Source organism: Delphinus delphis, chromosome 7 (genome assembly GCF_949987515.2).
Source record: "Delphinus delphis chromosome 7, mDelDel1.2, whole genome shotgun sequence".
NCBI lineage: Eukaryota > Metazoa > Chordata > Mammalia > Artiodactyla > Delphinidae > Delphinus > Delphinus delphis.
In genome coordinates, this window is record NC_082689.1 from 47,793,315 (window position 1) to 47,818,754 (window position 25,440).

At 35.5% G+C, this 25,440-nt stretch overlaps 1 protein-coding gene across 1 annotated transcript in view; it reads right to left on the bottom strand.

Annotated features, from left to right (window-relative positions):
* Positions 1-25,440, bottom strand: part of FSIP2 (fibrous sheath interacting protein 2) — a 126,219-nt gene that overhangs the window by 19,187 nt on the left and 81,592 nt on the right. The window contains exons 13-16 of the mRNA XM_060016467.1: positions 23,822-23,858; positions 14,790-21,247; positions 12,274-14,741; positions 983-10,455 (exon numbers count right to left, since the gene is read on the bottom strand). Coding sequence (XP_059872450.1) covers positions 983-10,455; positions 12,274-14,741; positions 14,790-21,247; positions 23,822-23,858 — 18,436 coding nt within the window. The remainder of the gene's footprint in view (positions 1-982; positions 10,456-12,273; positions 14,742-14,789; positions 21,248-23,821; positions 23,859-25,440) is intronic.

Here is a 25,440-nt window from a genome sequence, read left to right on the forward strand (position 1 = left end):
GAGTATGAAAACACAAAGTGCCAATTAACATATTTAACAGCCCTGAGACCTAGTTCAATGGGTTGCAGGATAGTGCTGGAGAAAATTTACTTCAAGTTTATGCTCCAGCGAGAATGGTTCTATAAAACTTTGCTCATTGTCCAGGCCACAGACTGTACCCCTAAGCACACTCAGTCCTCTTATGAGTGAATACCATGAGTAGAAGAGGCTCTGATAAAAATCAAAATGTGTAGTAGATCAGTGTAACTATTGGCTAGACCACCCTTTGACCTCAGTGGTATAGTTTCCTTGTAACAAGGACATCATTTTGTCATTTTAAAGTCTCAATTAGTTTAATATATTTGGGGCCTAAGTATGGAGCTGCAGGGCAGAGCTAGGGACTAAAGCATGAGGAAACAGGTTCATAAATATGGCAGCATTAAAGCAGCTAAATCTAGAACAAGGATAGAAGAAGAAAGAAACGTGCCACTTCTTGAGAGTATAGAAGAACTTGAGGAAGGCTAATATAATTAAAGTGAAATAATAAGAAACAAGTATAACCTAAGAGTTTATAGAGCAGTAGTAATCAGAGTAGTCTGATATGTGTTGATGAATGTTGTTAAAAGTAAAAAGAGTAGTATTACTCCTGTAGAGCCTTAGGTTTGAGAAATGTATTTTAGATAGTTTTTATCATTATAATTTCAGTCAGCCTGATTTTACTGTTAAGGGTATTTCCCTATATTCCCATTATTTTTTTAAAGCCAGTTTAAACTTATTGTCTTAGGAAAACTAGCCTGAGACCTTTAGAGTGAGCCACAGAGCTGATATGGCAAGTCCCAGTAAGTCATATAACTATACGAATGAACTTGTGCAACCAATTTTCCTATTGGGCTAGGCAATAACAACAACAACAAAAAAATACATTCCCATATACCTATTTGAGGAAGGGAATCACAGAACAACCATGGCTCACTTTTTTTTTTTCTATTTCTTTTTCACTTACCTCAAAGGGTTTTACATCGAGTCGTCCCATCTTATTCAATGAGGTACGTCTTTCTCTTTTTAACTGTCCTACAGTAGATGTGTCTGAGGAATAACTTCTTCTACTTATTGATGCTCTTCTCAGTTCTGCTATGTTATGTCCAGTGTTTTTAAAACATTCCACCTTAAGTTTCTCAAGAGGTTGAGTTTTTACAGAAATTACTGCTAAATGTTCTGAGATAATGTTTGGATCTATTTTGAGTGGTTTATTCCCAACATGTGGAACTATTTTAATTGTAGAGTCCTCTACAATTGAATCTTTATTTGACTCTTCTTTATCTAAGTCAGGGATCACTTTAGCATGCTCTTGTGCCTTTTGAACAATTCTGTTAATGTCTAGATCTCCTAAGAGACCAGCATTTGAATTCTTTGGACTAACGATATCTAAGGGAAAATTTGAAACTTCATTAATAATTAAACTGGCCACTTTTTTAGGGAAAACTCCATTTGTACTTTTTATATCATAATAAAGATCTTTATGGGTTCTCGGTTGTTGTAGTACATTACTATAAATAGAATCAATAACCTGAGAAATCATTTCTATACTTTCTGGATTTAAAAAGTGTTCTTCAGAATCAGCAGCAACAAGATTAATATTACTCTTAGAAATTTCAGCCGTCACAGATTTTGTCAGTTGAGATGCAATTTTATTTAACTCAGGCTTTGATAAGTTTTTTGCATGTTTGCTTGAGGCACTTGGCAACCTTACTATTTTAGCCAAGAACAAAGCCAATGCTTCCTCTAAAAACGTGGCATCTAACACAGAACCTTTTTTGGATGAAGACTTTTCCTGGGACTTAAATTCATTAACCATTTTGGCCACTCTTTCCATAATTTTGATAGCTTCCAGAGCTAATTCTGAACTTGGTAATTCTTCCTCTACTTGAGGTTGAAATTTAGAATTGGAAATTTCTTTCACCAATAAAAAACCTATTATATCAGAGAGGACATTACTCTTACCCATTAAATCTTTAAATATAGAAATGTGTGAGCCAGAGTGCTTTAAAATACTGGTATAAACAGAATTAACTACTTTTTCAATGGTTTCATTGTCAGCTAAAGGTACAGTAGGCAATTCCTTCGCTGGTGATACAACTTTAATCTTACTTTTGGAGATAAATTCTTGTATTGAATTTAATATTTTTGAGATAATTTTTTGAATTTCAGTTTCTAGGGATTTGGGTCTTTCATTATCTACTTTTGGAAACATAGATAAAAGCTTCGATAAAAATTTCACAGCAATTTCTTCTATTATGTTATAAGGCAGTATACGAGCATGTGATGGTTGAGGCTGGGGAACATCAGCAGTTTGGATAACATCTTTAAGAATATTTTCAACAACATTGTCAACTTCTGCACACTGATATGGAGTTAGCTCTCCAGAAAAGTAGTTCTGCAACTGATTACCAGTCACTTCTTGTAGAATTAAGTCAACCATGGTTTCTGAAAGAATTCTACATCCACTGGTTGCACAATTTTGTATAATTTCTTGTGATCCAAACTGTGACAAGAGATTATTATAGAGCGATTGAACCACTAATTGAATAATTTCATCATCATTGGGATGTAAGGATTCCACATACTGTATAATCATATCTTCATTTTTGGAGATCTCTGTTGTAACTGTACTTAATAACTTCATTTGAAAGAAATCTAGTTCTGTGAACCAGTTGCCCTCAGATGTTCCTGCTTCAGTGTTGGATACTGTTGAGAAAATTTTAGATGAAAGAGCGTAAATCACATTCTCTAAGAATTCATGAGGCAGCATGATGGTATATGGCGATGATGTTTGACATTCTTTGCTGGCTGTTCGAGCCAGCTTTTGGACCTTTTTAACAACATCCTTAGTTTCCAGAGGCAAACATGAAGGTGGAAACTCATCACACGATATCAAATTTAGCTTATATTGAAAAATTTCACTTATCACTGCACTAGTTAGTCGTCTTGCTAAATTTCCCCCATTACTCTTTATAGTCTTACAAATGGAGTCTTGAGATTTATATTCCTTCAAAATATTGCACACAGAGGAGTGAACAACTTTGTTGACCAATGTTTTATCAATTGATATTTTATCTAGGAAAAGTATCTTATTTGAAGAGGGTTTTTCAGTCATTTTATGCATATTATCCACAGTTATTTTCTTGACATTGGATGGTGCTTTATCTATATTTGATTCTTTATGCCTGGGAGGTTCTTTAGGAACTGATGACACTTTATCTACAGGTAGAAAAAACTGATTTTCCTTATCTGGCCTAAATACCTTAATTTGAGCATCTGAAAACTCCTTCAACAGTGAATCAATAAGTCTCATAGCTGTGTCATAGAGTTCAGCTTGATTTTCATCATCACTTACATTTTGGCATCTATCATATGTTTGTGTTTCTGGTGAGGAAGAAAAGACCAATTTGTTAACCACTTCGGTGATAACATCTTCTAAAAATTTAGCAGGAAAAATTCCAGGTTCACTTTTTGGTGGGTACTGAGGACTGTCTGATTTACTAGGTTCCTTTTTAATATCCTTAACTTTTACTTTCTCTTTTTCTCTTTTTTCCCCTCTCTCTTTCTCTTTCTCCCTCTCTTTTTCTATTTCTCTTGCTTTCTCTTTTTCTTCTTTTTTCTCTTTGGCAGGGAGATTTTTGTTAATTGACAGGTATAAATCCTTTGTTGAAATGGACTGTGCAAAATCCTTGCCAACCTCTTGAACTAGAGGCAATGATATATAACTTGGCAGACTTTGTCGTTTTGAATAATCTGCTAATTCTTGAGAATGATATATTCCTAAGATATTATCATAAATATTTTCAGTGACATTTTGAACACATTCATAATGTGAGCACTGTCCTTCCTTTATATCTATTTGAGCTGGAGAGTCTTTCCTTTCCTCATCGTTTGGCTTTTGGGCAACTGTTTTCTCTATTGTGGTCTTTGTATTTCTTGCTTTGGTTGTCAAAGAAGATAACTGAAAGGGCTTGTCTTCTTTTTTTAATGAATTTTCTCTTGTTTTGTCAATCTTCTTCTCAATGTCTATTGCAAAATCTGGTCTAAGTATTTCCTTTTCACATTCTGTACCATCAGTAGCTACTAGAAACTGTGTGTGTACCTCCTTACCTTGCCCCTCCTTATTTGAAAGTGATATGCTTTTCTTCTCAATTTCATTATTTTTAAGTGTTCCCTTCAAATACAGCTCCTGTTTATCTTTATTTTTCACACTAGTAGTTGGAGAAGTAACTTCTGATACATTATATTTTTGAATTGGAATTCCCATTTTATTTTCATTCTCTTTCTTTTTATTTGCCACATCTGCAGCTGACTCTGATAACAGGTTAACCATGTTGCTTTTCATAATTCTAGTTACAGAGGTAACTATTGGATCTTGGATGTCACCTTTTTTCATTGATGTCTCCTTAGTTTTGAAACTTTTCTTTTTACTCATTGCACCTCTATCTATTTCCAAAGTATCCAACACATTTTTCTGGTCTGAGGTTAGAGATGTGTGTTTATATGATTGTTCTGGTAAAGTAAGTTGGTTCCCTTTTAAGCATCTGTTTATCTGTGTAGAGGTTTTCTGTAGAAGGTGTTTAACCCTTTGGGTGATGTTATCTGGATTTAGAAATGAATAGAAGGTGGAAGACCAGTCTCCTGAAAAAAGTGGTTGAATCTTGAAAGCAGAGATGGCCTTCTGGGCTGAAGCAGCAATCATTTCTGTAACAATGTTGTTTTTACCATCCTTCTGAATAGCATTAGATCCATACTTTCCTATGAACTGATCATACACAAAATTGGATATCTTATCAACTGTCTCTTTATCAATTGGTGGAAAAGAAAAAATTTCTTCAGCATTTGGTAGAACTTTAGTTTCACTTTTCCTAAATTCTCCTACCAGAGAGTTTGCAAATTTTATAGCCAAGCTCACAATGTCTGGCTCTGGTGTTTCTTTTTTCTTAGAATCTTCAGTAATACTTGGAAGAGAGCAAAACTTGTGAACAAGGTCAACAATTACATCTTCCAAAAATGTAGCTGAATATAGAGAAGGCTGTCTCTTTTCTTTACCAGGTTTAGTATGTACAGAGACATGGTCATAATTAGATAAGTTATTGGAAGATGATTCTTCACCATGTAAAAATGGCCTCAGATGATGATCCATGATTTCCTTCATAACGAAACCAGCTATTTTACTGAGGAATGAGCCTCCTTTTTTGTCTGCATCTTTCTGGACTTCAGCTTGAAATTCAGATTTTTTCAAAATATTATTACATATAGAGTCAACCAAATTCTCAGTCACTTCTAATTGCATACTCTCTGTGTTCTCCTCTGCCCTAGCAAGACGGATCTCATGTTCAGAAATTTCTTTGATAATTTCATCAGTTAATTTTGATGCTGCATCCACAAACTCATAATCTGGTGAAACCTCTTCCTCTTGTAGTTCACTTTCAGTGTCAGTTGAAGGGAAGATATGCACTAGAAGCTTGTAAATCATGTCTTCTAAAAGAGAATGTGACAGCACAGTAATACGTAATGGCAAGGCATGGCTATCTCTCATGATGACATTGAGCACATTTCTGATGATTTTATCAGCTTGAGGGGAAGAGTAGGAAGAAGATACTAATTCTCCTGAAACTAATGACTGCACCTGATAATCATAAATTTCTTCCAAAAGCAAATTAAATATTTTTCTTCCAAAACAAGCTGTGTCACTTTGTATAGCCCTATATATTTGAATCAGAGATTTATATTCATCTAATAGTTTTTCATAAATTAGGTTGACTGTTTTTTTAACCATTTCTTTATATCCTTCTGAAAAACACATATCATCATCAAAGTTATCTGAAACTAAAATCTCCGCTGTGGTGAACTCCAGAACAATTGATTTTACTAATGTTGTAACAATGCCAGTAATTTTGTCTTTAACTATATCTGGATTTTCAGCAGCCAAGACATTATGTGAGAATGCATAAAGAAGTTTACATAAAAGTTCAGAAATTACTTCCTCCAAAAAGACAGCTGAATTCACAATTAAAGACAACTCTTTTTGTTTAGGATCTACTACTTTCTGTTTGTAAGTTTGATCAACTGCGGCTGAAAGGAGAGTTTTATCTCCAGATAAAAATAACTGAAGATGATGGTTAAAGATTTCTTTTATTATAAAACTTGCTATTTTTGAAACAGGTATATTACTTATATTTTTTTTATCTTTTGTAAGAGACTGGTATATATTTGAATAGGAAAGATCAGCATAAATGGAATCAACCATGGATTGGATATCTTTTTCTGAAATCATACTATGTTTTTCATTCCCATGTTTAATAATACATATTGAATGTTTTGAAATTATTGACATGATTTCATTTATCAGTTTTATTACTGTATTACTTAAGTCTGATTGAGAAGTATTTTGGTGTTCTGTACTGGAGGCCAATGGACTCATCTGAGATATAAGCTGAGACACAATTTTTTCCAAATGAGTATGTGATAACATAGTAGTATATATTGTTGAAGCCTGTCTTTGGAATCTTGATTTAGTAATGTCACATTGAACTTTCTTTATCAAAATATCAGTACTAAGTTTGGATTGTGATCCAAATGGAAACTTTTCTATAAGATTTGTATGAATTTGGAAATCAAAGGTTTCGGCTAGGATGGTTTTAGTTATCCTTGCAGCCAGTGTCTTTGTGTCATTTAGAAAATCTTTATCAGGCATCATATCCATTTCATATTCTTGCACAACTTTGCTGTACACCATGTCAATAATGTTTTTGACTACATCTCTCTCCACTGGAGGCAAACATAAATTTTCCTCAGCATTCTCTAAAATGCTAACTTGGGCTTTTGAGAATTCCTCTGTTATGAACTGTATGAGTTTTTCAGCTTTATCAAACAGTTCATCTTCTGAATCTGTTACTGATTTTGTTTGTACAATGCCTAACACCCTGTGGAATATCTTGCCTAAAACCCCAGAAATCACATCTTCCAAAAAAGTTGAGGAATAAACACTGGCATAAAACCACTGCCTTTTCTCATCACCAAAATATGTATATGATGAAGAAGGTAATGACTTTCTGTTCACAAATGGCTGAAGATGTTGTTGACAGATATGTTTAATGATAAAACCTGCTATTCTGTCAATAAAAACATCATTACTGCTTGTGATATTTTGCTCAACTGATTCTTGAGACTCAGAGTTTGAAATATTTTTGAATACTGAGTCCACAAGATGCTGAACACTGTCTTCTGAATAAACAAACTTGGTTTCTTCATCTCTTGAACATCGAATGTCATGTTGGGAAATTTTCATCCTAATATCACTGATTATATTTGAAGCAATTTCATTGAAATTAACTTTTGATCTATCTTTTGGAGTTTCTCTGTTTGCAACAATGCTAGATGCAGAAGGGAAAATTCTAGATAATAGTATTCTGATCATGTCTTCTAAAAATGTATATGGCAGCAAGGTGTTATATGGAGATAAACTCTGACTTGGCTTGGTAGACCTACTGATGTTACTAAGAACATCTTGAATGATATTCTCAGTTGTTGAAATAAAATATGAAGATGGCAAATCCCCAGAAAACAGTGGATGAAGAAGGTAATCTGAAATAGCTGCTACAACTAAGTTGGTAATTTTTTCCACAAAAATATCTCTGTCTTCAGACTCTTTATCAACCTCAGGGTCTAATCCATGCTGTTTTAAAACATTTCTATAAACTGAGGTGACGAGTTCATCCACAATATCTGTATCTACAGAGGGGTAAGACTGTTCTTTGTCATTATATAGAATGTGAACTTTAGCTTTGTCAAAATGGTTATTTACTGAGTTTACTATTTTTTGGGTCATGTTTTCCAGCTCAATTTCAGTGTTATGCTTTGGACTGAAAATTTTTGATAAAAGTCTGGCAACAATTTCCCCTACAAATGTCTTAGGGTAAATACCTGAGGGTGATGGTGTCTGGGGTCTGTGTGACTCTATGACTTCACTGAGAACCTGTTTAACCGTATTCGATATTGTATCCGATGGAGTCTTTGGATGAGGTAAACCTTCTCCACACAAAAATGGTTGAAGATGATTTTCAATAATCTCTTGGATAATAAAACTGGCTATTTGGTCAACCATAATTGGGCTTCTGCTGACTATACTTTTCTGTATTGAAAGAAGAGAGTCAGATGTTTGCATAATATTTCTATAAACAGAATCCACCATCTTCTGGAGGTTTTTTCCTGTACATAGATATTGATTATCATATATAGTGAACCAAATTTTATGTTTTGAAATGGCTGATATAACCTTATTTATTATACAGGTTGATATTTCATTAAAATCTGAACTCATGAAATATTTTTTTCCCAAAGAGGACGCCTTACTGGGTGGAGGAATGAGTTGAGATAAAAGTCTTCTGATGATATCTTCTAAAAATGAGTGTGATAACATGGTGCTATAGCCCGCTGAAGACCTAGCTTGGGAAGTAAATTCTCTCAGGTTGTTTTGAAGTTTCTGTAATATAATTTCAGCATTGAGAGGGTAGTATGAATTATGTAAGAGCTTTCCCCTGAAGCAAGATGGGAGTTGGTAGTCCAAAATCTCTAACAATATGCTATTCGTTATTTGTTCTGCTATTGAAGTACTGTCACATGCCAGATTACCACCACAGGTCATTTTCAACTTATATTGCTGTAAAACATCATAATAAACGGAGTCAACAATCCTACTAAAAGTTTCTTTATGGATTGGTGGAAAACACAGTCTTTCTTCAGAATTCCGTAAAACAGTGACCCTTGCCTTATTAAACTCATTCACTACACTGTTGATAAATAATGCATTCATCTCATTGAGCTGGGCTTCAGGGATGTTTTCATTTTTGCCCCACAGTGAAATAGAGAGGTTAAAAAACAGTTCTGAAATTATGTCCTCTAAAAATGTGGCTGAATAAACACCCGTATTCATATCTCCTGGATATAGCTTATTATGGATGGCTATTGTATCCATATCCTTTGTTCCCTGTCTTTTAAAAGGTGACACATTAGCAAAATTTGCTGAATACGTCTTGCCAAATGGTGCTTGTATTTTGGAGTTAACTACACTGAGATTATTCAGGGGTCCTGTCAAAGCATTGCCATCATAACTCGTGAGTCCTAAAGAACCTTTACCTTGTCCTAATTCTGTTAACTCTGGCCTTTTTGTTTTTATGAAACTAGACTGTATTTCTCTCGTTCCATACTTCAAATGCTTGTTTGCAAAAGGTGGACTTTGGGGCAGTTGTATACTGTGACATAATTTATCCATCAATGATTTAACCAAGCTGTGGGAAAGAACAGTAAGAATAGAGTCTGATGACAGTAAATCTTGATCCATTTCTGCCAGATTTTCCAAAACGTCTGACATATAATCCCCTTGAAATTGTTCACAGTCCATCGTTCTCTTACAACAACCAAATTCTTCACCTTGTACACTTTGAAGTATTTTTAAAAGTTGACATTCTTCTGCTGATATCTCTTCAGAAAGAGGGCTATTATCAAGAAAGACAGAGTTTGTGCATTTTTCTAAAAGTGTTCTAATAAGTTTCTCACACACAACATTGAGAAGGAAAACTGATTTGGGGGTGAGCCCTAAGTTATTTCCAAGTATGTTATTACATTGCCGATCATTTGATGATGCAAAAAATATTGCTTTTTTATCAGCATCCATAGCCTCATCTGGCTGTTCATCTGGTAAAAATAAATCCAAAACAATACTGAAAACTTTGTTGACTACTTCTTTGGATTCATGAGGTTTTAGGCTACCAGCCAGACTATCTAACTTATGGGCCAGATAACTTAATTTAGTTTTTTGAATGATATGATCAGTTTTGTGAGTAGATAATTCCCAGTCTCTGGAAGCTTTCTGTCTTTGCATGGTATTTTTTTTGTTGCAAATGGGCACACTGTTGCTTCTAAGCATGGAAAATGGTCTATTTCTTCCACTGTTTTCCAGGTGATGATTTAACCCTATTTCTTTGGACAGTACATGAATCACACCTATTAAGAGATCCTGAAAGAGATCATCAAAGTCAGCAGCAGCTACTCCTGGGCAGCAAATGTACTTTCTTTTTAAGGAAGACATTTGCTGTGCAATGTCAATCTCTATGATATTACTATTTAAAAGGATTTCAGCAATGATTTCAGAAATACTTAAAGCAAGTTCTCCAACAGAAATTGACCTACTCTCAAACACTTGAGAATCAATTGAAATAATTGTGTTAAATGCTGCATGGGAAGCTTTCTCCTTTTCTCTGCTATCTGTGGTGCTATCAGAAATGCTTGAAATTAAATGGCAAATGACGGACTCAGTGAGATGTTCACAAAATTGATAAAGAGAATAATCATTGTATATGCTTCTTAGAGGCTGTTTTGATTCATATTTTTTTCTTGACGGTGTGGAAACAATAGACACCTCCTCACTGGAAACTTAAAAAAGAAAACATTACCATTTTAGCACGCATTAAGGGACATATGGAAAATTCTATATATTGGTAGTTATTTACATATGAATTTCACCTTTGGAACACCTCACTAAAGAAAAAGAAAAATCTAGTCAAGAAAGATATTGGGTTTTCTTCAGATACTTATTTTCCCACCTGTGGAATCTTAGTTTTAGCCATAAAGTTGAGAAAATAACCCTAAAGAATTCAAATCTCTAAGTCTAGTGCTGATACCTATCTTGCTTAGATGGGTGAAGGTGCTCAAAGAAGCTGGAAATCCTGGGGCAGAGAAATGATTTCCAAGTGTGATGTTACATCTTAACATGTCTGCAGTGATCTCTAGAGACTTCATATAATTATTTAAAAAATATTTTTAGTCAAACATATAATATGTATTACTTTTAGGAAACTAAAGAGTTGTGTTGCAATAACAACTTGACTGAAATAAGAGTGCTCACTTCAGAAAGGTTAGGGATGGACTGTAACATCAGCAGTACTTTAACCCCTAGATTAGTTTGTTACAAAGATGATGGGCCAACCCAACCAGGCACAGGACTGTATTCTGCTAATCAACAGAGTACTGCAAATCATATACCTACTTGGTATGGCCAATTTCTTGGAGTGGCAGCCAGAGCTACATACTATTTTTTTCACAAAACTACCTCAGAATGTAATAACCTATTATACCTCTGCATGTGGAATCAGGCAAGACTCAGTGGAGAGGGGAGGCTTTAAGCTGAGCTTTGACAGCTAGACAGGTTTTGGCCATGTTGAGATGAAGGGAGGGAGGAAAGAGTGCTCCACGTGGAAGGAACATGAGTGAAATCGCTGGAAGGCCCTGGACATGTCTGGGAATAGAGAAGATATATGATAGAAAGAGCCAAATACCAGTGGGAGGGAATCATGGATCTTCTCTTGTTTGCTTTCTTTTTCTTATTCTCTAAGTTCAATTAGGCTATGCTTAAAGAAATTCTACTTATAAGCTTGCAGTTGCAGATACACAACTGTCCACCTTGAAATCATACCAGTTTTAAGTATAGGAAATGGCCTCATGGTGCAGGTAGGTAGGACTGATAGTATGTGTTCTGCAATTTGAATGATGGGCAAGTGATGTATCTGGACTGGTAACGTAGCAACTAATTATTGGCAACTAGAATTACTGATCCAGTTCAAAGCTATAATAGATTATTCGATTGAATGTTATGAACTTTCCAATAATAAATTTTCACATATGAAAGTAGCTATCACATATGGTTCAACCTCTAGCATATACAGATAAGCCTTTTTAAAAAGGGAATGAAAATATATTTTTAAATATATATTTAGAGTATTATACCTAAAAGGAATTTAATAACACTGGAATATAAGCAAAATAAGATGTTTAACACAACTGTTCTTATACACTGTGACTAATAATAGCAACGACTTCAACTGTACACATTAAAGTTGAATCACAACCTTCAGTTACCTGTACATTTGGTATGATTATAAAGAAATCATGCATGAGAACTTTAATAATCTTTGGAACTCGGACCTCATGTTCAACCAAAATCCCCTGCTTTAAAAAAGTCACATTTTCCCTCATCTGCAGATATGGAAAATTGAGAGACAGACCTTTTCAGATTCAAACCATATGAATGTTTATTTTTATTTTTATTTTTTTTTTAGTATCCTGATATATTAAGAAGTAATTAAATACCCTCCTTCTAAGGCTGTTTTCAGAAAAACAGTAAATGAAGCTTCTTGGACAGGAGATCTTTTAAATATATCTATTTTTTTCTAAATGATACCCACTCTTACTTACCTCTAGTTTCAAAGTTCTTGAAATATGTGACCACAGATGTGGTGACATGTCTTGCTACCAAATGAATTTCATTTGGACCCAGTTCATGATCAGCAAAAGCAATGACTTCAACTTCCTTCAGAGTCTTTATCTTCAGGTAACTCTTATTTTCCAATTTTTGCATTAAAGAAAAATCTCCTCTGCTGGCTTCAGGTTTTTTGTTTTCTTCTTCAGGTATACAACTGATTCTTTTATCCCACATTCTAAGCAAACTTTTTTCCTCATTCTTTTGACCATATATTACAGACAAAGGGTTTTGCTTTGATATGAAAAATGGTTTCATTGTTTCTGTGCTTTCATTAATGTGTGGTTGACTTGGAAAGCCGTAGCTTAACAGCACAGTACTGACAATATTTTCTGCGGCTAAACAAATTTTGAGTGGAGAGACAGTTGTCTGAATTTGGTTTGGCTCAACAACTGGTTTGGAGATCTCATAATGAAACACTCTTGGATTTTCACCTTTTCTCATTTCTGTGAATGACATGACTTGCTGTGATGCTGTTTCTGTGGATTCATTTGCTTTCTTTAACAGTTTTTGTAAGACACTCCCTTCAGGGAGGGAGCTATTTCCTTTCATAGCTTGATCAAAATAGCCCAAGTCAGATTCCTTTCGGCTAAAGTCTTGTACTTTGTTTCTAGAGCATGATGGTATGTTTTCTGAATCAGGCCTTTCCATTGGCTCTGAGCTTCTAATTGTGTCTTCTACGGAGGCTCTGGAATATAAGGGTAAATTTGATGAAGACTTATACCTTTTTTTCTTATCTTCCTCTGAATAAAACCCTAAACCTGGTATGCTGCTTTGTGGAGGATGATTCCCGAATCCTACTTCCTTTAACTTTGACATGGGCATTTTCGTATCAGTTGCTAATTCAACCTGATTAACAATGTAGGTATTTTCTACTCCTTGGAACAAACTTTCCTTTGGAAGGTTTTTGATCAGAGACTCATTGAAATGAGTATACTGGTCCATCAGTGTACCAATGATCTCACTTGCTGCAATATTTTCTTTCAATATGCTAATTGAAGATGGTTCTGCTTGGCTTATTTCTTTGTCCAGCTTGCTCTTAATTATACCAAGCATGTCGCTGACAATATTAATGGCATATGTAAGTAACTCTGAATGGAACGAATGAACCTGTAGAAGGGTATTCTGTACATTTTCCTTGGAAATAACAGTACTTGACTTGGATTCATCAGAAAACTTTTTTAGTGGTTGTAATTTTGGCAACATCTTTTTGCTTAGTCTCTGTTGGACAGGAAAAAGGTTTTCTACAGGCATCTTCGCTACTTCAGAAAACTCATATTTAGAGATATGTTTAAACTGTAAGTCTACAAAAGACTCTAACAGGTTTAAAACCCTGTCTACAATTTCTCGAACAATTTGGTTGCTAGAGCCCAAAGGACTTTGGTCTTCGGTTTTAGTGTTATATATTGGTTCATTGCTGAGGATGTCCTTGGTTGGAAAACCACATTTACTTTTAGTAGTAATGTGTTCTTTCCTGCTTGCTGGAGTTTCTTTACCACGTGGGGTGGGCATTTGGGATAAAAAGCACAGCTGTAATTTTTCAAATAGCATTTCAACAATTTCCCTTCCAAACATATTAATTTGTGCTTTGGTGTCTTCAGCTCTTGTAGAAGCTCCCTTAAAACAACTATGAAACCTGTTTTCACAATCTTCAAGATGTGGCAAATTTAAAAGTGAAAGAGAATATTCTAATTCTTTTGCTTTTATTGAAATTTCTGTCAAACCATTTTCAGCTATCATCAAGAGCTTACATTTTTCATTTTCCATGTCATTTGATTCTGCTTGCCATTTGTCAAACATTTTTTTAAATACACCTTCTTTAGGAAAAATCTGTTCTAACTGTGAAGAAACATCTTCCAAGTAAAAACATGCTTGTGGTTTGGCAAGAGACTCTGCACCTATATTCCCCTGTGAAAGTCTGGGATCATCCAGATGACAGAATACGATAGGATTAGCCAAATTTTGGTTATTTGTAGCATATAATCCTTGCAAAACCGTACTAACTATTTTATTTGCTGCCATGATTTGATCGGATGGTAAAGCTTTATCACCTACCATTGCTCTAATTTGCGTCACCTTTTCAAATTCTTTAACAGTTGTTTTCAGGATATTACTTATTATATCCTTGGCATACATTTTTAGTTCTGAAGTAGGCAACTTTACTTTCAGTAAGTTTTTGGCATCTCCCATTGATAGGATGTGTGGCAGCCCAATGGCAGTCTTGGACCAGATGTATTTTGGAGTCTTCTCTCCAGGACCTAATTTAGTCTTGCTTTTGGCCTTAGTACGACTAGGTCCTAGGTGTGGTTTTGCTCTAAATTTAGGCAAAGGAGTAACTTTTGATCTTGCTTTTAAACTTGTTTTAAAACCTGGCTTAGGGTTGCCCTTAGGGCTTAGTTTAGAACTGTGTAGCCTTAGAGGTTGCAACTCAACAGAACCACCTTTATGGGACAGGGCCTCTTCTAGATAAAGTGAGGCAAAATTTGTGATCTTATTGAGAACCATTTGGACTAAATCCTTCCCCACTTTTAATGGTGAATATTGTAAAAAAGTTTTTTCCAATAGAGAGACATTTTGACTGCCTGCATAAGGATAAACCTGTGGTAGCATATAGCTAGTGAGATTACTTCCTATTCCTGCTTGTGTAGTTTCTCTGATGCATGATGATTTCTTTGGTAAAATATTTTTGTCAGTTGCTTGTACTTTATTACTTTCATATAACGACGTCACAACTACAGAGTACATTTCCCCCAAAACGCTTTCAATTATGTCACTTGCTACACTGTTAATATGGGATTGAAAGAAGTTTTTTTGTGTTATGTCTAATGTTTTAATTTTAGAGCTAGACATAAAGTGGGGGATTTCATTAAATGAAGGCAAATGGCCTATGATTTCCATTATTCTTTGATACACTTTACTTAAAACTTCTTCCACTGCACTGAATAATGCAGTTCTTGCTTTTTGTTTTGATTCTTCATTTTTTGTAAATATTTCCTCTAGAACAATTCTCTGGCTTTCCCTTTCCAATGCCATTTGGTTTTGTTCTAATGGATACTTTGAAAACAGAGACAGTTTGGTGTGTGTTTCCTGAGCTCTTTGTCCCAGTGATATTTCATTTGATGCAGTTCGTTGTGAAAATAAGTTAGGATTGTCCTTTGAGTAAAAACTGATTTCCTTTACAGATCTTTTATTATATAAAATCTTTAAGATACTGTTGACAATTTCACTCACAGTGGTGATTTCTTGGAATGAAATGTTGTTTGGGTATGGATGCATCTTTTGGATTTTGAGGTCTAAGTCATTTTTAATCAGCTTCAAAATGGCACTGGCAATGATGTCAGCATATTCTTTAAGACTAGCTTGTGATAGATGAATTGTAGATCCAAGTTTTTCTCTGTAACTGGCAAAAGTGAAATCTGTGAGCTCTTCACTGAGAACAGTTTCATTTGATATTTTCAGAATATTCACATTTGATTCCACCTGGCTTGATTCATGAAAGATGCTGTCATCTCGTCTACAGTTTTCCAGTTCTGGGCTCAGAAATGACTTTTCTTTAGGCTGGAAAGCAAGAGTAATTAACAAATCCATTCTTTCTGTGGCAAATGATTCTAACCGATTGAAAATAGTTTTAGTAATGAAGTCAGCACTTTCCTCACATGGGTCAGGAACAGATTTCTTGGGGTCTTCTTTCTCTACTATAGTTATATGAGTATCATTAGCATAAGCTGATTTCAGATTTTTTGAAGATGGAAAATGCCCTGTTTTTCTTTCACTTTTTGACTCCATAAGAAGAGGCTGTTGACACTCTGCTTTTGGAAACATATCACAAAAGGTCAGGGGCAATCTTGTAGAAGTAGGATCCTTTGAATTTATGCTAAGTATGACAGCAGAACTGAGATTATGAAGAACGATATCTACTATATCAGTGGATATCAATATGACATCTGAGTTAGGAACTGAAAAATTTGGAAGAATCTTATTTGCACCCTCAATGAACATTTCAGAATTTGCTCTGGAATGTTTGCCAGCTATGCTACATTTCAAAGTGGGTGTGGCAAATGAGAGATTATTCTGATACAGTATTTTTTCATAAATATCACATAAGATACTTTCAATGGTATCTTGTATTTGAAACTGAAGTACTTTTTGATACTCAGTCTTAATAAACAGCTTTTCAATAATACCTTCTTGCTGATCTGAATTAATGTCTTTGTCAGGATTGTTTTTGTCACATTTTCCTTTAGATGATACAATATCTAACACTGTGTTAACAATTTGACTTGCAATACTCTCAGAAACCACAATGTTATGAGTTAAGAAAGAATTTTCCCTTTCTTTATCTAATTCATGTTTGATTCCTTGTAAAATTTTTCTGGCCACTTCTGTTGCATATGTATTTAATTTATTCAAAGAGACTTGACATAATGAGTTGGTCTTTTCTGACATAATATGATCCACTGAGCAACAGGAAAATTGATCATCAGAATACAAATCTTTGGCTGATAATGCTTTGCTTAATGTACTCTTATCCTGCTGAATAGGTAAAGTCATTGGAACTGTGAAGTTGATCTGGGGACAAAAGAGAGATTGTACTTTGGAAGTAGCAAAAATTTCTAAACTTATTAATATTGCCTGCATAATATCTTCAACTATGTTTACTTTAGCCTGTTTGTCAACATTGAATCTGGACTGAAGAGTATACGGATTCTTGTTCGGCACAGTGATGGAGGGCTTTCCTCCTCCACTGGTGTGTTCATGAAAAGAAACATTTGTTGAAAAGGTGATGGTCTTATACCTGTTTTCACTTGCATTTCTCCCTGTCATAGCAGCTGAATAAAGTTTATCAAACACAGTCCTAACAACATCATCTACCACTATGGTTACATCTGCTTCAGACACCATCATTTTATCTATAAATTGAACAGATGTTTGAGCAACTGTCTCTTCAATATTGTGAGGGATGCCACTTAAATAGGAGTGGGAGAGAGAAAGCATATTTAATTGACTGACCAAAGCACTTTGAAAAATTTCATTCAAAATATTTCTTATAATGGGAACAACTGGAGATTTCTGTGGTTCTTTGAGTTTCACTTCAGTTTTGTTTAAGGTTCTTTCTAGAACACATTGTTGAAGAGAATCTGATTTAGTTTCTTCTCTAAGTGATCTTCTCTCTCCAATGAATTCTTTCTCTGTATTTGCAGCATCTTCTAGAAATGAATCTGATTCAACTCCACCAGGAAGAAAATTTCCATAGGTTGGCCTGTATCTGTAAGTTTGAATGCCTCTCTCTTCAGATTCAGTTTCATTAAGCATATCTGAGGATACTGCATCTAAAATTAAACTGACTATATTCTCAAGCATTTGTTTGTCAGGTGATGGTGTTTCCATACTTGTCCTCAAATCTAATAAGTTCATCTTTAATTCTGTTTGAATAGCTTTCAAAATAGCACTTGATACCTTCTTTGCATGCGTGTATAAAGCAGATTGCAATAGTTCTTCATGTGTGTCCGTGAAAACACTGGGACTTTCACATTCCAAGTCCATCTTACTGATTTTTTTATTTCCATCATTGATAGACGCCTCCAGAGTTTCTAAATTTCCATTGGCAAACTCTTCTAGTTTAGCAAAAACCATATTAAGAATATCTGAAGCCACAGCTTTCAGTTTATTAGAATGAATTTCTTTTTTGCTCCCTGTTTTGGAAGACTTAGGAGCAATAGATTTTTCCTTGCTTTTAGTCTTCTCTTTATTACCCTGCTGAACCATCCTGGAAACTATGCTGGAGATTATGTCAGTGCACTTGGCCATTTCCTCAATAATTGAAGTAAACAATAGGCTGTCAATATCAAGAGACTCTGAGACAGCTTTAAATCCTGAACTTACAGAACTACTATCCATGTCAACACTACATAATTTTGCAAGGATATATTCCAAAATTGTTGTGGAAATGAGCTGAATATTAGACTGTATTTCAGTGGCTGTTTGCTGATTCTCATTTGTCTTCTCTCTGCTTAGCTTACTACAAGATGGCTGACAGTGAGGGTGGGCTCCTATGAGCTTGCATAACATTTCATAGAGTGTTTCCCCAATATCATCTAACACTTGCAATCTGGAATTCTCTTTGAGATCTTTTTCATTAATGACACTGTGGAGAGCACATGGCGTAGCTAAAAATTTGTAAAAAGTGTTTTTATCCTGTCCACTTGGCAAAATGTTCCCTTTATCAACATTATCAGATCCGCATGACGTCATAGGCTTTGGATTTTCTGAAGGGAGTGAAATATTGCTTTGATCTGAATGTCCACTTGATAATATTTCACAAATGCAAGTTAATAATGCAGATGCCATAATGTCATCACTGAGATTTGAGACAAGAGATTCTGATTTATCAGTGTCAGTAAAAAATCCTTTACCTGTAAGGGATTTGGTATGGTCTGTTTCCCTAAGATTTAGGTTTTTCTTATTGAGTTCCAGTTCATTCTGGATAGCATGCAAAACAATGTTTACAACTTTAGTTGTATAAGTACTAAGTTGAGATTGTAATGAAGATTGCTCTGCAAGTGAAGGTTTGAAGCCCATTTGCAATTTTGGACAAACAAATAACTTCAGCCTTTTAAAAACTGCATTAATGATCTTATCAGTAATGTCATCTATAGGCTTAGGTTCACTTTCTTCAGATTTTAACAGGGAAGGCTTTGCAGGATCTACATCGAGTGAAGATAAATATTTCATTTTCTTTTCACTGTCGAACCATATTTTTAATGGCTTTTGATTTGGTGCTTTTTTGACCATGTGGAGAGTGTCAGGACTCTCTAGAGAAGTTTGAAGAACTGATGATGAAATGGAACTTTTGGTGGTATTGGGAATGCAGCTTGCCTTATAAAGTATATTTAATACAGCATCTGTTATTTCTTGAGCCACTGCACTAATTTCTGACACAGAAAACATCTGGTCCATCCATTCTTGATGTGACAGTCCTTGAGGTTTTTCTGAAACAACAACTGAAGCTTCTTTGCCAGTTTTACTGTCTAAATGACCAAGAGGAATAGAAGATATGTCCTTGAGCATTTCCGTTAAAACACTTTTAACTATGTTTTCTGAAGCCTTTTGTATTTGATGCTTTTGATCTTGGCTGAAAAACAAAATGTCTTTATTTAAACAGGGATTTTCCTTTAAAATTTTATTCTTAAAAAATGGTAGCTCAGTCTTTAACCTCCGATCATGAAATGCAGTTTTGCTTCTTGGAGAAGCAGGCTTTGTAGGTTGTTTGCTATTTCTTTTGTATTCAAGACAAGTGTTTCCTTTTGTAAACCAATGCTCAGGAATCTGTTCTTGTGATTTTGCTTTTTCATCTTTAAAAGATGAATCAAGCACATTTTCCACAATTTTGTCTATTTCTTCATTATCATCTTCAGAATAAAGGACCATGCCAGGAACATTAATAGGTGGAAATGGTCTTCCAGACCCAGAACCATTAGATAATCTAGTGCCAGTGAGTCTGTACTTTACTTCAGTGTCAGAAGGACTTCTCAGTCTAGAATGTCTACATTTTTGATTATCTGCTTTTACTGGTTCCTGATGTAACTGAGTAAAGATCTCATCGAGCAGCTTAAGGAGTACTACTGTTTCATCAGATGCAATAAGTCTCTCATTGTTAAGTTCGGTTTGTACATGTCTTAGTATAGTGCTGATTGCTTCCTCTATAAAGCCAACCAAAGAGGACTGGGAAAAAATATTTGACATTAAATTTTGTATTTCCTCTTTAACAATTAAATTAGCTGCATCAAGTTCAGGACATTTCTTTTTGTTGGCTTTTATAAAGCACATATATGTTGGGTCTGCCATATGTTGCTGATAAGAAAGTTTAGCTGCATCTTCAAGATGAGGAAGTTCATATTGCTTGCAAGATGCAAGAGTCATCAACTTTTCTAAAATGGCATGCACCATATCCTCTGCAATATCACACATGGGTTCCACAGTATGAGGCAGTGAATCTATTAAAGGTTTTCCATATGATGGAGTGAGAGATTCTCCACTGGGTGTTAAGCTTGGTTTAATGTTGACTGACAAATCTTCTTGTGAAAATATCTGGATACATTTTTTCTCAACTGCAGACTGTAGCTTCTCAAGCATGTTTTCCACGATCTCTGAAGCTACTGAGCAGATATCAGCATTAGAAACCAAGTCTCCTTTTTCAGGCTCACTTTGGTCAACAAAAACTTCAGCAGTAACAGAAGAAATAGAAGGAATGGCCTGTGTTAAATCAGACATTATTTCTTGAAAAATGCTTTCCAAAATCAATTCAGTTTCCCCTTTTAAGTGACATTTAAAGTTAACAAAAACATTCTTTAAATTCTTCATTTCATTCATAGCTTTTGTTTTTTGATCAGAAAACAATGGACTCTCTAAGCCGTCTGTTTCAGTGGTAGCATCCTTTGATTTTTTTGTGCCCGTTTCAAATGATGCTAGAAGGTGACTATCAGATTTACAACTTCTGAGCTTAGGGTATGTATATATCATGCTTGTTTTATTATAGTTGAGTTCAGATGTTATAGATTGTCCTTTAATGTGATGTGTTTTTCCCACAACTGTTCTTTCCACATGGGCAGATGGTGGTTTTAAAGGTGTGGTCGGTCGCCTTACTGATATGTCAACTGCAAATGCACAGGGCTCTCCCTGAAATGTTTTAGTTGTTGCAGATGTGTAGCTTCCATATGTAAACTCTTCACTGCATGTGCTACAAAAACTCGAACTATCTGAAGAGAGGATGGAGTCATCAGATACTGGGTATGCATTATTTTTCAACCTTTCTTCATACTTTGTGATGGCTGGGTATAATATACTGGTCACTGTAGCCACAACCCAGGTCATTATATTCTGAATTGTGCTATTCAGTTCCCCAGAAGTTACCTGGAAAAGAGGCAAGCAGGAATGAAAAGAAAATCATGTTAACAACTTACTCTATTCTGGGACAGAGGACAACATTTAATTTTTTATGTCAAACAATGCATAGCTTGATACCACCATCGTTATAAAAAGAACACAGTGAAAGAAAACCTATTTGGAATTTCAAATTAATTTCAAGTTGGTTTATTCTGTGCTACAGTAAAATACTTTTTGTATAAGTTTCCAATTGACTCCCATTCCCTCAGAAGCTTTTTCTCCCCCCCAACCTTTATTGCTAGGATAAATGAATTTCTGGTAAAAAAAAAAAAAAAGATCACTAACTAGCTATCCAGGCACATTACTGGCAAGTATTTCGGCAAGAAGAAATATGGTGTCTACAACCCAGCAAAATTACTTTGAAATGAACCAGATTATTTCTAACAAAGCATTTCTCAAACAGATGCAGTCAAAACATTTGGGTGCCTTCAGAGGCATCTGTCTAGCTAAGATGTAAGGATGGACAAGAAGCCATCTCTCCTCCCCTTCCCTGCTGCAGGGGTGAGCCTGTGATGTGTATATATGGAAATGACTACAGCTAATTGCTAAGAATCATTTGATAGGCAACAAAAAAGTTCATGCTTTACAGAAATTGAGTGGCTTTGTATCCAACAAAAAAGTTATCAGTGGAAACTGTTAAGAAGGCTGAGAAAAGGTGATGCACTGAGGGAACAAATGAATTTAGATTGAAAACAAGGGCAATCTAGAACTGAGTCTCAAAGAGTCAGTCAGGAGGGCTGAGCAAGAATAGGTGTTGGAGAATCCCTCATTTTGAGCTGGAAATAACAACTCAGGGACCAGATTTGAATGACAGTTTCCTTAGTGGTCAGTGGTGCTGTCCTACATTTAAACTGGACCAACAGTAGAAACAAAATCTATCTGTTTCTATATACCTCAAATTATGTACTGAAAAAAATATTTTTTTTATTCATTTATTTTTGGCTGCATTGGGTCTTCATTGCTGTGTGCGGGCTTTCTCTAGCTGCAGCAAGCGGGGGCTACTCTTCGTTGGGGTACACAGGCTTCTCATTGCAGTGGCTTCTCTTGTTGCAGAGCATGGGCTCTAGGTGCATGGGCTTCAGTAGTTGTGGCGTGTGGGCTCAGTAGTTGTGGCTCACAGGCTCTAGAGCGCAGGCTTAGTAGTTTAGTTGCTCCATGGCATGGGGGCTCTTCCCTGGCCAGGGCTCAAACCTGCGTCCCCTGCATTGGCAGGCAGATTCTCAACCACTGGGCCACCAGGGAAGCCCCTGAAAATATATTTTGGACTCACAAAACATCCTCTTGCCTATAATAAACTAATAGTATGTTTTAAATTGTTATTACTCTTAAAACAAAAAGCAATAAGTACAAGTAATTGGCAGCAAAGCCTGGAAGGCTGGCTTGTAGGCAGGAGGATAAAGAATAGGATTCCTGTAATGGAGCTGTTCACACCCAAAATATTGCCTTAAGTTAGTTAGAATTATTCCCATTTCAGACCAACATTGAAAAATAAGTTAACACCTATGTAGCATACTCTCTCCTGACACATTAAAGACTGTTTACGGGCTCCCCAAGGAAAGCTATTTTATTCTGCTCTAATCCCTGAATCTCCTAATACATTTTTGCATTTATTATACAGACAATGGCTAGTGGTCTGAAAAACATATTTTGGGCGATAGCATATATGTCATATAATACTTATATAATCACATCCAAAATCTAATATTTTAAGAACAAAGCAACTGTTCTAATCTACTATGACATATAAACTAAGACATTCAACATATATTATTTTTCTTAGTACCAGAGATAATAAACAGTAGCCCTACATTATTACTCTTAGGCTAGGTATGAGAAAAAGTTTCCAACCTTGATATATGAAAGATATTCCTAAAATTTTCTATGTAGTAAAATACGATAAATAGAACCTAGTTTGCAGTTGCTTTCCATTATATTAAACTGAGAAACATTCTCCTGAATCAAAGTTTTCATTTTGCTACATGTTCTATGAATTGAGTCCATGTGAAAAAGTATGTCAGAATATATGTTGTTTTCAAACCTCTCTCTTTCCTAACTGGTCTGACTGGATCCAGAATTAGGCCTTATAAAAATACCCTCTTATCCAAGTCTCAGCTCATAGGTGACCAGGTCCTTTCTATGTGACTGGGTGCTTCCCACCAAACTGGCTAGAGACAAACCCAGGCATCTCAACTTATCAGCCAAGTCTGTGAAGTGATTTTGTTAATGGCTTCCCATGACAGACTGGGTTTATGATTATTTGATGGCTAGGTCCCTTAATGACCCTTCCCTGACTTCTTGCTCATCCCCATGAGACATCTTCCTGAAGAGGCAAAATTATATTTTGATGAGAACTTTAGACTACTGTGAAATCTAAGAATTAACTTAAAGTAAACTTATTAAAGAAGAAAAAAAGGGCAAAGAGGGACACTAATATCAATAAATGATTACTCATTGTTTGATTCATAGAGTTTTTTTCCTATTATGACACATACAAGAGTATCGTTAATATGCTGCTTTATCAATGAGTTTTATGATACATACTTTTTCTTGCAAACAGTTTTGTAGGAGATTCTGTTGTCTGTAAAGTCAAGAAAGGTTGATGATTTAGTTATTATTTAGGGTCACGAATTTATGTAGCTTTTTCCAAAACTTCTAATCAGTGAATCAGTTTTTTCTCTTTAAGAGATTTTTAAAAGAAATTCAAAAGAATAAACTTTTTTATTGTCCACCCCCACCACCTATTTCTCTTCCTTCTTTGATTTTGGCCCACATGATTTATTACTCAGAGGAGTAGAATTGTGGCTGCTGCATAAAAAATATGTCTATTTGAAAATTCCAATTCTGACCCATGTTAACCATTCCTGCTTTGAGGTTCTCTGGGGAAGGCCACAGACTTGGAGGGAGACAGTGAGCTAGTCCTTTCTGTTTGCTAAAAGACACATGAGGTAGCAAGACAATCTGACAAGAGCTTCCGGATAATTCTTACTTACCCTTTCAAATCCCATAGTCCTACCCACACTCTCATCAAACAGTAGTAAGGAATTAAGTGGTGACTATTTAATAACTACGGGTTAAAATCATAAATTTCTAGCCATATTAAATACTAATTTAGATGCAGCCCTTTTCTATGTATGACAATATTCTATCATGTGTTCTAATTAGATTTTTTATCATGATACTAATGAAATAAACAACATAGTTTTCTGAATTGTAAAAATTAAAGAACTCAATGAAAAATATAGAATAACATACAGTTAATGAAACAAGATCTAAGACTTTAGTTCTGATTTATTTTTGTATATTTCAGATATTTATTTTCAAAAATTTCAACATAGGTCCTTTGCTTACCTTCTTCCTGCTTTCTTAAGAGATAATTGATATACCTTTTTTACTTTTTCTAGGCCTGTACTTTACATTATAAAATTAGACACTGAGTTTGTGTTGTGCAGTGATGAGAGCTGGGATCCTGCTCCAATAGCAGTGAGCATCACTGACCTGTGAAGAAGACCACACGCAGAGGAAACAAACTTGGACTGAAATCAGTGATAGCTTACTCATCAACTGTGTTCTCCCAAGATCTCAGAAGAACATGTATACAGTTAAATGGGTTCCCTCAGAAGGGTGGCAAGATGGCCGAGTAGAAGGATTTGAGCTCACCTTCTCTCATGAAAACACCAAAAACACAACTAATGGCTGAAGAACCATCGACAGAAAAGACTGGAACCTATCAAAAAAGATATTCTACATCCAAAGACAAAGAAGAAGCCACAAAAAGATGGTAGAAGGGGTGCTTTCATAATATAATCAAATCCTATACCCATCAGGTTGGCAACCCACAAACTGGAAACTTAATTATATCACAGAGGTTCTCCCACAGGACTGAGAGTTCTGAGTCACACATCAGGTTCCCCAGCCTGGGGGTTTGGCACCAAGAGGAGGAGCCCCCAGAGCATTTGGTTTGAAGGCTAGCAGGTCTTGAGTGCAGGAGCTCCATTGGACTGGGGGAAACAGAGACTCCAGTCTTGGAGGGTGCACACAAGGTTTCATGTGCACAGGGACCCAGGGCAAAGCAGTGACTCTGTAGGAACCTGGGCCAGACCTATCTGTGGGTCTTGGAGTGTCTACTGGGGGTCAGCCGTGGCCCACTGGGGGGCAAGAAC